We start from the raw sequence: 17,319 nt of genomic DNA, 5'->3' as shown, positions 1-17,319 counted from the left end.
AACGGGTCGCGGGCCAGCATGACTTCAATATCGAGATAAAAATAGGCAACGCAGTTTAATAACCGCGTTTTGATAACTCTACGTCAATACGACGCTGTGCTAACATTAGGGTTACGATACGTCCTCTTTTAAGAGGATTTGTCTTTTTTTTTGCATTTTTGAAAGTGTCCTCTTTTTTGATATTTTGTCCTGTTTTTTGATAATTTCGGTTAAATATAGGGCAAAATTCGACCGAGATACAGTAAATTAGCACTGAAGTAACGTTCCGTGGTAAATTTCGGAAGCGGAGCCGAAAAGCTGACCATTCCCTTTATTTAGTCAACCGACCACGCACGAAGAGGAAAAAATTAACCATTTTTTAGGATTTTCCTCCTGAAAATTTTTAAATAGTGTCCTCTTTTCAGATTTCTGAAATATGGTAAATTTAGAAACGGACGAGTAAATGGCGGGAGCAATGGGTAGCCATTCTCATTAAATATATACCCAAAGAACTGCTCTTGGTTTCAAATAGCTTGTTGAAACTTGACATATTATCTTCAAGGGTAGTGATGATTATAAGTTGAGCTTAACAAGATGTGTTGAGTCAATATAGTATGGAACCATCGGTCTACCATATTCCAAACTTACGCATTTCTATGTAAAAATGCAGTGTAATCTTGAGACTGCAATTTCAACACTTTACAGTAAAAAAATCAAAATGAAAAAGCTTTGGAAAAGTGTCGTTAAAACCAGCTTTCATATGACACCCTACTCGCTTGAATATATTATAGGGTTTCGAACAATTCGCATTCTAAATTGTGTAAAGCCGATCAAATTTCGCCTCAATTAAACCTTTAACACTACACCGCGGGGCATTTAATACCACATGGGAATATAGACCAATAGATTAGCTACTCAGAAAACCGAGGGCCAAATCTCAACTGTAATCTAACATCTGTTTACACCTTTCGAATTTTACATTGACAATATCTGAATGCTGCAGAGCTGAAACGAGCAGAAAATGGTCAATTTTCAAAATGACGAAACTTTTGACCCCGGAGTTCGGTTTTCCTCACATAAACTTTATTGTGTTCGAGATTAACTCATCTATGCATGTACCAAATTTCAGAAGATTTGGGAATGTGGTGGTACCAACTGTTGTTTTCCTGGTTGAGAATGGCCCAGAAACGAATTTCTTTCGTGAGGACGACACGATTCCAAGTTGGTATTTCTATATGAGGCACATCATTTTTCGTTGCTGTTCGCATCTGTACTGTGGTGCTCAGGTTGCAAAGGGCGCTACTACATTAAAATCGAAAAACAAAGCCGCGTTTAGTCGTGCGCAGCGCGAAGAACATTTCAAGGTTAATCAAAATCTCCTAAAATTTGGGAGTAAATTCGCAAAATCAATTTTTATGTCGACGGCTGCCAACACAAACTAATTGAAATACGTGTCAACGGCCGCACAAATTTCCTTCTACGGTCGCAGTTCGGCCACCCCTGCTATGGTGTGACTTTGACAAGGTAAATCATTTGGACACATACTGACATATCTGGATCTGTAAACATTCATTCGCTAAGTCAGTCTGAGATAACCTGACACTGTTTTAATGTTATTTTGCAACAAAAAATTGTTCAGCATATGCTTGACTCAGTATTGGCCAAGTAAAATAACAGCGGAGAATACGAAAAGAAATACTGACAACGATGGAGTAGAATGCACTGCTGCCCGGCTCCCTGAAAAAATATCGAAAGTGGTTATTGCGACGAAAATACATTGTGGTGTGGGCTATGCATGCTGGTGGGTCCATGTGACATTGTTCGTATATGCCTGCGAAGCCTGTGATCTGGTAGTAGTTCATTAGTTTTGGGTCCACTCCTGATATTATCCCTTAAGGTATGTTGGACAGATATTCGGCCTATATTGCAAACAATCGCTAAAAAATTTCAGAAAATCAATCTACAATATTATATGCTTTACGATTTTTGAATTGATATAGACTCATTAGTCTCTGCACAGTGTACAGTAGATGGTTCGATTCTTAGTTTTCCGGATAGCCACAATAGGAATATAAACGTAAATATTTCCGCTCGTGTTCGTCATGCGAGCCACAGTAATTTAGAGGTTCACGTCACATATGCGACGCTTTGAAAACAAACAACAACATCAATGTATATGAAGTACTGAAACAGCACTTCCTCAACCCCTCAAAAAGGTTGGACTTGGGGCCCATATGGTGGTCCCCTGACCCTCTTTTATATTAGCATTTGTTTGGCGAAACTGATGAGTACATTGCGAAAACCTATTGTACAACACCTACGGAAGAGCAGAGCTCGTGGGCCCTATCCCTTGCGATTAATGCTTGAACGGTTAACGAAGGTTTAGCTCCTGATGAACGAAGGTGAGTTTCTGACGGAAGACGCCTCAGCACTATGGATTGTATATTGACTCTGTAGATAGATAATATGTATATATACTCACCAACATTACAGCCATCTGATGTACATGTGTAGTTACACACTTGAATGTGCTTTCCTCGCAACGTGGAAGTTGTACACTCCGAACCTCGGTCGATGTAACTGCAGTCCCGCTCTACTTCTCTCGGAAATCCGTCCAGGGTTCCTGTTAGACCAAATCGTTCCATAGGCTACATTGTACTGAGAGCTGACAGAGAATAACTAAGTACCTCTCCCGTCCGATATGCATGGTTGCATTTAGAACAAGTGGCGTTTTAAAAGACTTTGTTTAAAACATGTTTTAAACAAGTGCCATTTCAAAATGCAACGAATTTATTTAAAAGTTGTATGATTATGTTATAATTGTGTAAATACTTTCGTAAAAGCATGTAGTATTTGCCAACAGTTCACGCAATCTTCAAAAGTACCAAAATATATCTTTCCTTCCATCGCAGAGAGCTAATAGTCCCACAAGGATATATCTAAAATCCGTTCGCGCAGATAACATGAGTCATTTTAAATGCTCTAATATCATTGCACAGCCTATATATACCTTTCGTCGATTTGTCGAGTCCACGGTCCGTTACATAGCAATACTTTTCGTACGGCCAAGGACATCGCTGAGCTGGAGTTGGGTTTCTGATACAATTATCCTCCCCACCCGGCATCCCACGACATTGTATGCACTTGGGCCTTGCAGCTGTGGAAGAAAGAGACACAACATGCAGTCACTCTGGTTAAGTTGTCTTCATGGGCAATGGCATTCTGACCACAATGTGCTAATTTTAATAGCAGGTACTGATCTTCGTACGGTCAACTTACGCCATCCAAGATTGCATCCATCCTCTTGGCAAGTCTCTTGGCAGGTCACCTGTTTGAAAGTTGGGCCGTAGTTCACCTTAACCTCGGTGCACTGAGTCGTCACAGATTCGTTGGAACACTCTCTGACTTCACTCAGGAATTTGAACGACGAAGGATTTGTTGCTGAAAAGGAGCATCGCATACGATTAATTTAGAAAATTCACATCAATCTGTAACTGCATGTCAATGAATACATAGATTAGTCAATGAATAAATAAATCGATTTGACAAGATGCAACGACTTTTATTCCGGATTTTACTACAGATTGGTCTATACGAGATACAATGATAACTAAGTATTTCGAGTGGACACATTCAACTATTCACAGACATTATTGTCTGCTGTGTGTCTACGTAACGTATAAACAGCTCGCCTTGATAGTTATTGTCATTTTCATCTGATATTACGTAGGTCACCGTAGCTTTGCAGTAGTTTGTACCAGTCGGGCAGTTGGTACGCTCCTCCGTGCATCCGCCGTCTGATGATTTGCACTGAACACATTGCAGTATTTTCTTCTCTCCACCGTTTATGTGACCATCGGCTGAAATTTACTAATGGTCACGTGGTTATTGCAAAGACACCCACGCACTGATGCGCTGGCATCAATGGATTTTGGACTGTAAAGTAATAGTTACTAGTTATCACGTTATATAGCTATTTCCTACGTATGTCAACGTTGCAATTGTCGTGGTCGCAAGTTGAGGTGCATGTTATCTCCTTGTAACCTCGCCCTTCGAAAGCATCGTTGTGTGGAAGGTCTGTGATTTTGCATTTGTCCACCGCTACGAACAGATTACTACACCCTCGAATGATGCTAGTTCTGAAGGATCCGGCTGAATAGAGGAGTTGCGTGAAAGCCGATTGCGTTAAATGTATGGCATTGATTGCATTTACAAATGGTGAACACTGATGAATGCATTGCAAAGCAATATTGTTCGTCTTCGGGACAATCTGATCCGACAGTCTGCGACTTGCATCCGTCTTCTTCTGAGCTGCACTGTATGCATTTCCGTTTTACCGGCGCATCCGCTGGAGCTAAACCAGTTAATGACGATTATGAGATTAGCTATGTAAGGGAGAATCCGTGAAGTTTTCTGCCTACGAGTTTGTCCGCAATTATATCCAGTATACCCGTCCTCGCAGATGCAAATCCCGGATAAGTAATCACATCTCCCACGATTCTCCTCCTGTCCGCAGTCGGAGTTACATCTTTTCAAGCTGGCTGGAATCAAAGAGGACTTGGGCTAATACAAGTCATATTCAACATGTATATTGATATGACCGTGTCGCGTGCAACTTACAAATTCCTAGATTGTTGCACTGGTCTGTATTACAGTAATAGTGACAGGTAGTCTTCACGGATACGACATTGTCTGGATTAAGTTCTGTCAGACATTTGTCGCCTGGAATTGTACCTTCGGAATGTCCGCGTTCAACGCCAGTCACCAATCCTGAAATATAGCGAAATAATGAAGGCCAGGGCGACTTGTACGTAGCACTCCAATAATGTAGGGCAGATTCTAGATCATGCACAAATCATCATGCGACTTTCAATTTTGCGCAGCGCTCTGATATCACCACGGCACGCTATCTATATAACTTGTATTGAACTACGTTCGTGACTTCAGGTAAAGGAATTAGGTTGAAGGAAAATATTGTTTCTGAATAAATTAGTGATACCGATCTGGGACCCCATCTATACAGCTATTGAATTTCCTTCTCCATTCTCTCCCTCACAATTTCATAATTGCGATGCGCCCATGTATGTTTGAGTGCGCAGACCTATCCTTCATCAAATACGAGAATAGAAATCGAATGTCGTTGGATGTCAAATAACTTCCGTCATTCGGTATGCTGTCAATTACCGTAATGGTGCGTCATGAGACCTATGCAATGCACCACAGTGTCATTCAGGGTGAATCGCGTGCGCATCCAGTTAATCCATGAAGTTTTGTAATCGCTTCATAGAATGTAATCTCATTGCTGAGATTAGAATATAGTGGCATGAAATCAGAAAGACTGCGCAGTACAAGCGGTTACAGTCAGTTTATTCTAATTCGAGCCTCCTGCTAACATCCGGTATTATTCACACAAGTAATATATATTTCATGCTGATATGTGTTCGATAACTAGTTCACCTAGGAATATTAGGCCTACTTACCACCCTGGAAGTGAAATATGGTGGTACAAGATTCGACTTTAGCTGAACCGCCTGACTTTATATCCGCTCCAACATTGAAGCAGTCCCCATCGTCGTTGGGTACTCCGTCGAACTCCAAATCAGAACAAACGTAACATTCGAGACCTGGAAGGAAGGAGACGCGGTACATCAATTTTTCGTTAGAAAGTTGTGAGGAACCGAAGCACGGCATATCCTAAACTCCGTCACCTGTTACACTAGTGCTTCTAAACCCCTGGTGCCCTTTGGATTTCGAAGGTGGCCGGAATATTCGAGGGGCTATTTTTTTTGGGGGGGGGGAGGGGTCGTTGCAAATACACTTTTGACAAAGTTTATCAAATATTCAAAGTGTCATCGCGCGTGGCGCGAAATATACTGACGATGTAGTCAATATTTACGGACACGCAGTGGATACTATAATTCTTGTAAATGTGAGTTTCATGCGTCATGTGGGCACTTTAAATTACGAAGCATTTTTAACACAGTTCCATCACACGAGATAGCAGTTTCTCGACAGAATGTTTCGATGATATGTATTGTATCTTGCGTATCGAAATCTGGGAACGTAATTCTACACCACTTCTGAGAGTTATTGCCATTTGTACAGTAGAGATGCTTTGAATTTTTCTGGCGGAAATGATTAACTAAGTATTTGATAGCTACAAAATAAATTTGTCAGTATTTTCCTCTCGTACCATAAAATTATTCTGTTTAGTGTTGAAACCGACAACCTTACGTGTGCGTAATATAATAGGGTTGCTTTGTTTTTGAGTAGGCCTACATGCATTTTAAAAGTTAAGAACTTGGTGCGACATTCTCACTTTATAACCGAGCTAATGTGAACTATTGCTCCGTGTGAGCATCCATAGTACCCTGTGTACGTTTATACCACATGCTCCGCTGACTAACTAGTCGCAAAACGCAATAAAAGAAAACCCAATACAACTTCACCGTATCGCCAATCGCAGAGGTTTGTGTACGTTGGGCTCGAGCCCGGTAGGTATGAGCCCGTCCCCAACAGGTGTTGTAACAACCTTGATTTGATCCCGAAAATAGTAGCCTACATACAATTACCAGATATTAAGTGGTTGAGCGGCCAACGATCGCGATTCAGGCCCGAAATATTTTCAATAGTTAAGTCTAGAAAACCGCCAACACCGACCGTACTTCAACCTGTACGCCATCGTCATGAACACAACCCTTAAAACAGGGGCGACGCGAGGTAATTTTCGAAATTAGTTATATTATCCAAAAAGTAGGTCCCTAGGTAATTTATTGTGAACTTGTAAGGCCAACCAATAATTTAATTAGCCTGACCGTGCAATTTGGAGTGATGATGGTTAAATATTGAGTTCAGACGTAACAGCGTAGCCAGAGGCCATCCACATTTTCGTAGATGACCATAAAGTAGAATATTTAGCGTCTGGTTTATTTGACATTATTTTTACTTAGAATTTAATGCGATTTATTGTCATTCGATTTCTTGCTTTTAGTATTGGTACCCTCTCCAGAGTTGAGTCTGACTATATTCGCAATTATGACAGAACGTGTCGTCCAACATGGGACTTCGCGTGTGCACTCATAAAAAGATCGTCGGCGATGAAAATGATAGACGCATGTTTGCCGAAACCTTCGATATTGATATGTCTAAGTGCCTAATAATTCTTCCCTTGTCAAATCAGCCCAGCGGTATACAGAATCAACCCGGAAGATATGCAAGCAACAATATTATTGACCGAATTCATTCATTATATATTTGAAAAATTTTCGCGCTTCGCGGGGCTAGGACATTAATGCACGCTGACTTTTTATGACATATTTGTTATTGATTCTGATACATAGTAAGATAAGTCTTGTTTTCATCGTTACTTAATCCGGTTTTCTCCTATCGGACGACTAATAAAATGTCATCAACATTCAAGTGGCCCGCACAATGTGGCCCTTTGGCCGAAAATGTTGGCCAACCCTGCCTTAAAATATGGGCGGGGCGCCAGACAATTAAATTTTCTGAATGGGGGCGCTAGATGATAAAAGTTAACAACCACTGTGTTATACATTCGCGTATAGTAGGTGATTCTTTCCCCCATTTGTTCCAGTACATGACACAAATCAATCGTGTATTATATAATCGCTGAATCTGGAGCAAAGTCAGAGGCGAAGTAATTTCCACACAATCTTCCTTCATGTGAATTATTATCAACCCGTCTCGTGTTATCTTACCAACAGCAATTCCCATCTGAGATAAAAATATTGCGAGCAGCATTTCCATGGTAGAAAACTCTTACCAGCCTGAACACCTAATCCTAAATAACGGTGGAGAAATCGGCCTGTAACAGAAATCCATGACGTCAAAATCTTGCTAGTCTATTATAGAGAGATATTGTCCTCGTTTCGGATTGTTAAAATGCGGTCTGAATATCTGTGAAATTATCGGGTATCGCCTGAAAGCACTTGCATATAATGGCCAGATATTCTACTGCAGTAGCATATTATAGTATCGGAAAAAACACGTTTACGTGCAATATATAGTCTATGCTCGTACTACTACACGTACGTTATTACCATAGATTAATGACCGATCACTTCGTATGACTAATCGTGGACGTATACAGTCGATTAATTTCGTAACACCACTTAATATGTTTTCATCTTTAACTGTGCGCATCACATGTCACGCGAACCCGTCGTGAGTCGTCACAGACCAAATGTGATATGCGAAATCATAAAACTTCTCCAAAAGGCGTCATATTTTCACAACATGCGGTGTCATGATTGACTTGCATCACTGGGGTAAGTTAGAAATTACGTTTTTATTCTTTCTTAGGATATCGAACCAACCAATTATAGTAGCATCAGACACCGGATAATCGTGATTTGTCACCGTAACCTATTATGACGATTGTGTCGTTTTCAAGCAACCAAAATCAAGTATTTTGTATAATCGATTGCTTTCTAGAAGGACTATTACCCAACTTTTTAATTTTACACGGACCAAGAGACGAACTGAACAGTGAACAAGAAATAGTATGCGATGTGATAAATAGGCACATGCAGCGCCCTAAATGATGTGTTCTCAAATAAAAGGTGACAGCAAACAGCATCCCTTTTCCGCAGAAAGTCACCGTATTTGCACTGCAGCCGAACGATGTTCACGAAGGGTACAATTCCACTGTAGCTCTCTATGGCATTGACGTGACGCGTCATCGCTTCTTAGAAAGTGGAAGAAGGATGATATCACTATGTCAGTAATATGTTTTATATGTTCTACATTTATCCGTGTGAGACACATTTAAATTTAGGGGGTGTGTGAAGCAAATAACGGTTAGTTCAAGGCGGCACCATGGAGGAAAGGTTAAGACATCAATGGCCTTAACGATCACCACAAAATTAGCATAAGGATTTACCGGAATTTCACTCGGTCAAGGACGCCGAATAAATGAAATGCAATGATTCGTCACCTGATTAGGAGCTCGTTGAATAAACAACACGGCTACCGAAACATCCATGCAGTAGTAGTATTAGTAGTATAGCTTGTTCCAGAGGTGGTCAAAGTAGCCAAGAAAGCTACTCAAGTACAAGTAGAAGTACTTCTTCCATTAGCCACCTAAAACTACTTGAAGTAGAAGTACAATTGACTGACTTCAAATCTACTCAAGTAAGTAAGTAGTTTTGAAAACAGTCTTAATTCATTCACATGGACTGTCAAAACCTGCAAATTGAGCTATGCGGAAGGTGCAGAGAGCTTGATTCGTATTGACACATCACAGGAGGTATCAATTTTCGACAGATTGATATGAAAATGCGCTACTAACGCTTTGCTTACTAGAAGACCCCATTTTAGAGAATTTCATGGCATGGTGCCCTATACTCCCTATTATAAGGTACAATGTTTAGGCGAAGAGCAATACGGAGCAATTGTATCGGATACGGTTCCAACACTTTGCGCGATTAGTATGCGTTAATAACAAATACTGTGGATTGAAAAATTTGTATTCAGTGTAGCTTTATTTTCGGGAAATAGGAGGCATTACTACACTTGCTTATATGCTTCAACATACATGTTCTGCGGACAAAAGAACTGAAAGTAATTAGAACTCGAAGTATGATGCACGAGTATCATACTCGGAATTGAAAGTGAAATACAAATGCCACTTGTAAAAAGCGGAAAATATATTTCATGTTATTTGTCCATAAAGCTTCAAAGGTGATCTGCTAAAACAGGTGTGACGTTCCAAAAGGCGGATTTTACAGATTAGCATGTCACGATATGGGTTACTAAATAACGATAGCATAGGTAATTACTAGATTGTGAAACGGTAGTTTCAAACGTTATGCTGGTGGGTCATATAGTTGCTGTGATGAAATATTTGATATGGGCGTTAATGCGGTGTGAGCGGAACCATAAGCAATCCGGTACCTAAATTATTTTTTCTGATACTTTCGTGAAAACTTATTTGTCACTCCATAACTACTGTGCGCGAAGCACCACAAAATTTCTGAGCTTTACTTGACTTTTAGGAATATTAAATGTAGGTACTCCGTGAAAACAGCCCCGAAATTGTCAGGTTATCTTTCATATTGTGGTATTAAACTACTTCTACTTGACAAACTGAAAATAGCGAAAAGTAAGTAACTAGATCACAAATTATTACGAAGTAGAAGTATGAGTAGAGAAAATCAGATATACTTGAGTAAGTAACAGAAGTAGGGGAAAACTACTTGAGAACTTCCAAAAAGTAGAAGTATTTCGTTACTGACCACCTCTGATAGCTTCAAACACTTGGTTATGCCCTAATTATCACGTTAGCTTCAGATCCCAATTCCTATAATGTTGGCGTCTGATAATGTTCCAAGTGAAAACGCTTAAATGTGATCTGATCATGCTACTTATATAACCCGACCTTGAATTTACCACTACCAACGTTCGCTATTGACAAAGGTATGTGCTGTGCTTGTAGGTCTCTTTCATACCACGTTTGGTGCAATTGGAGCATTCTTCGGGGATGATTTGAATTTTCACAGGCGTTACATAACTTCATTTATACACGCAGTATGTCTTCGTCATTTTACACACCTCTCTTAGAACTATGTGTCACCTCAATTTTTCATCGTCTTGCAATTCACAATTATCTCCTGACTTTGTCATCGGATTATTGCGTCAGTCGGGGTATTGCGCAATCTTTAGAGTTGGACTGATGAATTTGATATTGTGACTGCATGGGTTGCGAATCAAATACACGCCAGTACGTTAGAGATGATAAATGGTTCGACCGCCGGTGTGACAGGAGGCTCGTCTCAATTTACGTCTGCACACTGCGGTATGCTTTACTGGCATACTCATACCGTCATCACGAATATATTAGTGCGAAGCGGTTCGACAAAATTCCCAGGTCCTACTCCAATCGTGTTTTTTAAAGCTCTGGTCCGACTCCGGTCCGACTCCGGTCCGACTCTTAGGCCGGATTCTAGAAATGACCGTGATCCGGTCCAAACAAATCCGATAATAATTATCTACTCACAGGCAATGTTCCCTCTAAGCTGCGCACGTGCGCAAATGTGCAGTGCTGAAACGGTCTCTGCGCACAGAAAATCTCCGTTGCGCACAAAAAATCCGAAGTGATGACCTTTTAGGATCTGCGCAGCAAGTTGGTGATCGTGCGCAGACCCGTCAAAAATTAGAGGGAACATTGCTCACAGGATGATATTGAATATTGATTCGAACAATACAAACATGACACCCAACCCTTATCTGAAGTAATTATGCCGACTTGGACTTAGCATGTGGTTTATTTCCATGAACAAATGATTCGAGTGCGGATGAGGGTAAGGCTGTCATATTCTTAGTAAAAAGTACTGATCCGGCTCGGTCCATGCTCCGCCCTAGAATATGTGTCAACACTCTCCACCGTCCCATTATTATCCGCGAAACGAGTCGATCGTATGACACATTTGTACAACGTATAATATAACGATAACCATTGGTCCGAGGAAGAATAATCTTACAGCAATGCATATTGGATTCGGCCCGTGATACTCGAATCCGGTTGGAGTATGTTGAGTGAATGATATATTGTGAGAAAATAAAACAGCATCGACTACTATAGTATCATGTCACGATTTGCGATTGTGTATTGTATTTGAAAACTATGGCATAGCCTGTTCGATCTGTTATAATTCGCAACAGGCGCTCATGAGGAAACTCAAAGGATAATATCGTCTTTAAATCGAGATTCCAAAGTGTTCAATTCGTTGAAAATGGTCTTCATAGGCTTGTGTTACGGTATATTTATTATTTACGTACTTGAAGTAAAAAGCCTCATTTATATTATCCGAAAACAGAACTATTAAGCATATAAACTACTAGGCTATTGGTTTGTCTGCTATCATATATTTTCCCAAAACTGCTCCAGCAATGTCGCAAGCAGCGGCAGCACACGCAATCCAGAATCCATATCCGTACGACATGGTACTTGTGTGGTCAGAGACACCAAAAACCAATCCAAAGTTGAGCACGGCTACACCAATCATAATAACTGAAATATAAAGTATTTGAAATGATTTGAATGATTTCACAGATTTGCACTATTTCTGTTACCGTTGCATCGTCGAATATACATCCGACCGCAACTGCATGTCGTCTTTGTTTGGGGTATGTAGAGGGTAGCTACTATATGCACGAAGCTACAAATTCAACTCTGCATTTATATCGACTAATATCGAATAATGTTAATATCATCTCTATCTATGTAACTTATTGTCTTCGTTACTTAATTGTCCTCTATACAGACCTGTCGACGCATGGAGCATAGGTCTAAATCAGCGTTGTTGACAAGACAGTAATAAAGTAAATCAATAGTAACGAAAACTATATCATGGCAAAGCACTAATCCTGAAATTTATACCCAATCATCGTTCGAGGTTACCGGAAATTGGAATCGATGATTGTGGTGACTTATTTACTGCATTGTGCGAGCTCCCGTTGGAAACCCGTCTGCTCTGGCAACAGCTCGGAGTTCTATCAGTCTCAACGTTTGGTATTCGTGATCATTTCACAACACAAGATACAGCAGCGTAACAGGATTGGGGCTATTTTACTCACCGGCAATTACGCATGCAATCCACGCTTTCGCACCGACGGCCGTATTGTTTTCATAGCCAATGCCGCCCAAAACAAGGGCTGTTACTGACGCCAGCAATGCGAATATCATGAAAGCACCCGATACCGCCGAGCCGAAATAATCTCCTGTTAACGAATTTCAAATTGCCAGTTTAAAACAGAAAGGATACGTTGCAAATTCATCCTTCCTTCGTTCCCAAAATTCATTTTTATCACACGGACCAAATAACGATTATACCTAGGGTTGCATTTCAAACAAAAACAATCATGTTTGAAACATGGCCCTTGATTAAAACGTGTTTTTAAATAAAAAAATTTAGCCATGACGTAACGAAACTTCAGTTGTGACGTCACGATGGATTCTCATTACCAATTGAAAATATACGGTAAATATGGCGCTTTTAACGAAAAAGACTACCGACCCCTCTCATAAACGAACAAAAAATATCTTTAACCAGGACTACATCGTTTTGCGGCATTTTTACGGTCGGCGGTCGTCATCATCATCAGAACATCCATTTCAACGTAATATAGCGATTGAACCGCCGAAGATTTCGTGGGTTCTAACTATCACATTATGTATACGTTGACTATATTGAATGCAAATTAAGCCCATAGGCTCATATGCTACATGTTTTGTGGAGTTTCTTGGAGGTACAGAACTTCAATATACAATTTAATAGTATATTCATATTGAAATAAACCCGAATATTTTCGGCTGTCACTCGTCACGGGTAATCGTCAGCAACTATAATGAATAATGGAAAATAACATTGTTTATCAATAATCGTATCACAAAATATGACGTCACCAGCATGAAACATGTTTTGTCAAAAGCATTTAGACAATTATGGCATAATTTTACAGCATTTAAAAAAAACAATATTTTTTGAAAAGGCATTTCACACTGTTTAAAACATGTTTTAAACAAAGAGTTTAAAAACACCATTTGTTTTCAATTCAAACAATTATACCCTTACCTGTAGATTCACAGATCCCATTGAAGCACGTTTGGAACAAACCAATGTGGGTTCCAGCCCATCCAGTAGTGGAAATTGAGATGATAATCAACGTAACTGCGACTGATACCATCGCGAAAAACGAAATAGATAGATCTCGCTGCATTATCCTTGTATTGATGCGTTATGCTTACAATTCTGTTATCCAGTTACATACACAGCTAATGCATCCAGCCTAATTTGACAATACATGCATCGGTTTCCTGCTTCCTTCCGAATAGGAGGTCAATTGACGATTCACTTCTCTTACTATTTCCGAAATTTATCAGGAAATGAGGTGAATGTGACTCAAAAACGATAGGGTAGAGAAAGCAAACTGATGATCACTGCTGGTCAAATACCCTGAGTATGTGATTCGTATCGTGATAGTCTGTTATAAGGCGCATAGATATTCATGCAATCCGAGAATATAACGGCGTGGCATTTCTTACCATGTTTTCGTGCGAAGCGCGAAGTCTCTTTGGGTGTTGCTTGGGAATGCGTTACTTTCTTTTGATAATGCGTGGCGATTTGTCTTCTTTTACTGAATTACGAAATGGCACAATTAATATATTGCGTTATAATTTCCCGCATATTACCCAAAACATGCTTCAGTAAAAATGGAATGGAATATATTAGATTTTGGGTAGGCTGCCTACTACATGGGCTACGAACAACGGGGCATCACAACGAAACTAACAATATATCAAATTATACGGTGCGTTTGGAGATTATAGAGACGGCCAGCAATTTTTGCGCCCTTTTCTATAGGTCTATAAGGTCTCACTATAAAAAAGGCACACACACACATATATATACAGCCTAAAAGAATTAAATTATAACCTATTACAAAATAACATGCATGTACGTTGTACGTACAGTGTACAATTGTGCACGCGGAAACTTGCGAGAAGGGTCGAAACCAACATTATCTACGCGCCTACTGACATACAGATGGCAAGTATAACAGTTAAACACATATCCATGAAATCACTACACTATCGAATCAACTATGTAATAAAATACATAATAATCAGCACAAATGTGTTTCCAATATGATGAGAAAATTACATAAACAAGGAATCTGAATGAAAATAAATGAATAAGAATGAGTATTGTTCTATGTACAGACTGGTAAATGTCTGATTCTTAGCGCGCAGGGTCATTACATCCCAAAACTCGCATGCTATTCACTCACTATGATTTTGCTTCTACTTCATAAAGTAATGTCACATCGCATGACAATAACATGTAAATGCTAATATAACAATACAATAAGCTAAATAGAATAATAAGCGAAACAAATTAATTACACTCATGCAAGCGATATATTAGGCAATTGTCGTTATTTCCAGCACGGTAAAGTTTGCAATCACAACTCTCGCACAATAAATCATTCACTATGGTAATACCTACTACTTCAAGGTTATTATGGTGTAATACTAAATCGCTCCGTCGCAACGTAGTGACATGGGTATTCAAGTTACATAAGGGGATTTTTATTTTTTAACTTATTCAAAGTTATTCACTACGTAAAGATATCATACACCTATTATTATGGGTCTTTGTAATTTGTATCGTCGCACAGATTCCGGGATGTGACAGAGAGTGTAGTTGTTCAAACACCTCCCTTCTCATACGCCGAGGAACCCAGACTCTCGGAATTTCAGACAAACTCGGTGATCAATATCTGGAACGTAGCATACAACGCCCACACCTCAGGAGCTTCAACTCTCGTAACTGCAAACCACTGTCTGCTATCTTGATCTCTCGGAAGTCCTTCAATTCTTTATCGTACTTGTGCTCTCGCAATGCGGTGCATAAAATCAGGTCATCAGGTCATTTGAAACGATAAACTTATTGATCTCAATTCGAGACAAACAATCATAAACAGAATTGAAAATGCCATGAAGTTTTATTTACAAAATAATTGATGTAGTCAAGATAACGGAACATGGCTGAATCAGTACGTTCCTTACGGTAGCTGATCATCTTGGCCAAAACTTGACCGTCTGCTGCCAAGCTCAAGTGTCAGTCCTGAATTTAGAAAATTGGGCATTCTCAAGGTCTCGGATTTGTATGAATTTGAAATTGTAAAAATCATGAAACAATATAATGGAAGAACATTACCTGAATATTTCGACAGCTTTTTTCAATGCCCCAACTCAATTCACCATTATAACACAAGATTCTCACAGAATCAGTCCCTATTTGTTAAATTGAATTCATCAAGACTGTCAAGAAATTCCCTGTCTTATATAGGTGTGAAATTTTGGAACAATGTACCGACTTTCTACCGTACTCTTCCTTATCATACATTTAAAGCTCGCTATTGCAAACTTATATTATCCAAGTACTAAGAAGAAAATATCTCATGATCACAGTGATGTTGTTTGTTGTTTTGATTCATTTAATATGCTACAATAATATTACCACTGTGTACATGGGTCAAATTGTTATTTTCTGATCACACTGTTAACTATGGTAACCGTCCTTCACTAGTGTTGCTGTCTTTTATTTACTTTTGTTTATTTCGTTACTCTTTGCGGTGCTACTTGACACCATATTATAATTAATACTGCCAATATGCTTGGGTGACTCCGGCCTAGAAGACTTCGGTCATATCGGGTCTCCCAGTCTATACCGTGTAAATTATAGTTAGGAAAATTTTAAAAATGTATACTATTGGACGTGAATGTTTGTGGACATTGCCTTTACTATATTTCATGGTTGACGAATAAAAGAACTCTCTCTCTCTCTCTCTCTCTCTCTCTCTCTCTCACTGTCCATATAAAAGTCTCCTAAATGCTGCAGAGCCGTGTATACAACGTAGCCTCTCTCTATTCACAGCTGCGACCACTTCCGCTGGGATTCTATCAAACTCTTGCTAAAGAAAACAAGGAGTCTCACATACCTGCCATTCTTATACTCATTGATGACTGCGCCTGTGGGTGCTAAGTTGCAGTCAACCTCCACTTCATCGTTATTGCTCTGTGTGTAGCCCGAATTTCATATTCATTTCATATCAACAGCCATAACCTTACATGCCATCAAACTATCCGTTGGGATTGCTACAGCATACTGGTTACGTTTTGTGATATGCAGAGGTTGTTAGTAACGAAGTACTTCTACTTTTTCGAAGTACTCAAGTAGTTTTCCTCTACTTCTGGTACTTACTCGAGTAGATATTTTTTTCACTACTTCTAACTCTACTTCGCAATATTTTGTGCTCTACTTACTTACTTTTCGCTATTATCAGTTTGTCAAGTAGAAGTAGTTTAATCACCTAATAAGAAAGATAGCCTATAGGGAATTTAGAGCTGTTTTCACGTAGTACGGGATAATATAGTAACAGACAACATTGTGTATTTCACGCCCATATTCGGATACGAATATGACTTTCTATTGCAATGATCTCGAGTCTTGATAAGCGCATGTTAAGCGCACTCGAGATGAGATTCATGTAAACCTACCTGCAGACGTTTGAATAAACTGTGTATGAACATTGAACAATATATATCGTACGAAGAACTACCGCGACAGAGAATGAAGACAGTCTCTCAGTTGAGTACCAGACAGCATACAACCTAAATATTGGACAGCTACTTTCTGAGTTATACTTCACAGAGACATATTCCGCATTTTACTATAGTAGTACCAACATCTAATTTTCGCAAAAGTCATGTAATACCCAGAATTTTCGTTGCACTTCGTGCACAGTAGATAT

The 17,319-nt window shown here is 39.5% G+C and overlaps 2 protein-coding genes and 1 long non-coding RNA gene across 4 annotated transcripts; 1 reads left to right on the top strand and 2 right to left on the bottom strand.

The window, feature by feature from the left end:
- Window positions 1-1,551: 1,551 nt before the first annotated feature.
- Window positions 1,552-7,849, bottom strand: LOC145438985 (uncharacterized). Of its 2 annotated transcripts, XM_080316395.1 has the most exons (11): window positions 7,698-7,849; window positions 5,460-5,603; window positions 4,600-4,749; window positions 4,401-4,520; window positions 4,193-4,333; window positions 3,964-4,131; window positions 3,672-3,839; window positions 3,259-3,420; window positions 2,990-3,136; window positions 2,462-2,602; window positions 1,552-1,716 (listed from the first exon to the last, which is right to left on the bottom strand). In XM_080316395.1, exons 1-11 carry the CDS (start codon window positions 7,744-7,746, stop codon window positions 1,631-1,633), a joined length of 1,476 nt encoding a protein of 491 aa, XP_080172521.1. In that variant the 5' UTR covers window positions 7,747-7,849; the 3' UTR covers window positions 1,552-1,630. The 2 variants fall into 2 exon arrangements, 1 of the variants encoding a protein (XP_080172521.1); XR_013915065.1 differs by lacking the exon at window positions 1,552-1,716 and having other exon boundaries at window positions 2,463-2,602; window positions 3,207-3,420.
- On the top strand, window positions 5,056-5,422 carry LOC145438988 (uncharacterized). Its single transcript, XR_013915066.1, has 2 exons — window positions 5,056-5,170; window positions 5,213-5,422. It is a non-coding gene; the product is annotated as an uncharacterized LOC145438988 (long non-coding RNA).
- Window positions 7,850-11,747: 3,898 nt separating the features above from the next.
- On the bottom strand, window positions 11,748-14,365 carry LOC145438987 (uncharacterized). Its single transcript, XM_080316397.1, has 3 exons — window positions 13,575-14,365; window positions 12,577-12,720; window positions 11,748-12,010 (listed from the first exon to the last, which is right to left on the bottom strand). The coding sequence occupies exons 1-3, from the start codon at window positions 13,717-13,719 to the stop codon at window positions 11,838-11,840; spliced, it is 462 nt and encodes a 153-aa protein (XP_080172523.1). The 5' UTR covers window positions 13,720-14,365; the 3' UTR covers window positions 11,748-11,837.
- Window positions 14,366-17,319: the final 2,954 nt, after the last annotated feature.

Source organism: Botryllus schlosseri, chromosome 5 (assembly GCF_051294905.1).
Source record: "Botryllus schlosseri isolate E-star chromosome 5, Bs_hap1, whole genome shotgun sequence".
Taxonomy (NCBI): Eukaryota; Metazoa; Chordata; class Ascidiacea; order Stolidobranchia; family Styelidae; genus Botryllus; species Botryllus schlosseri.
Note: the sequence above shows the minus strand (reverse complement) of the source record. Positions and strands in the feature narration are given on the sequence as shown.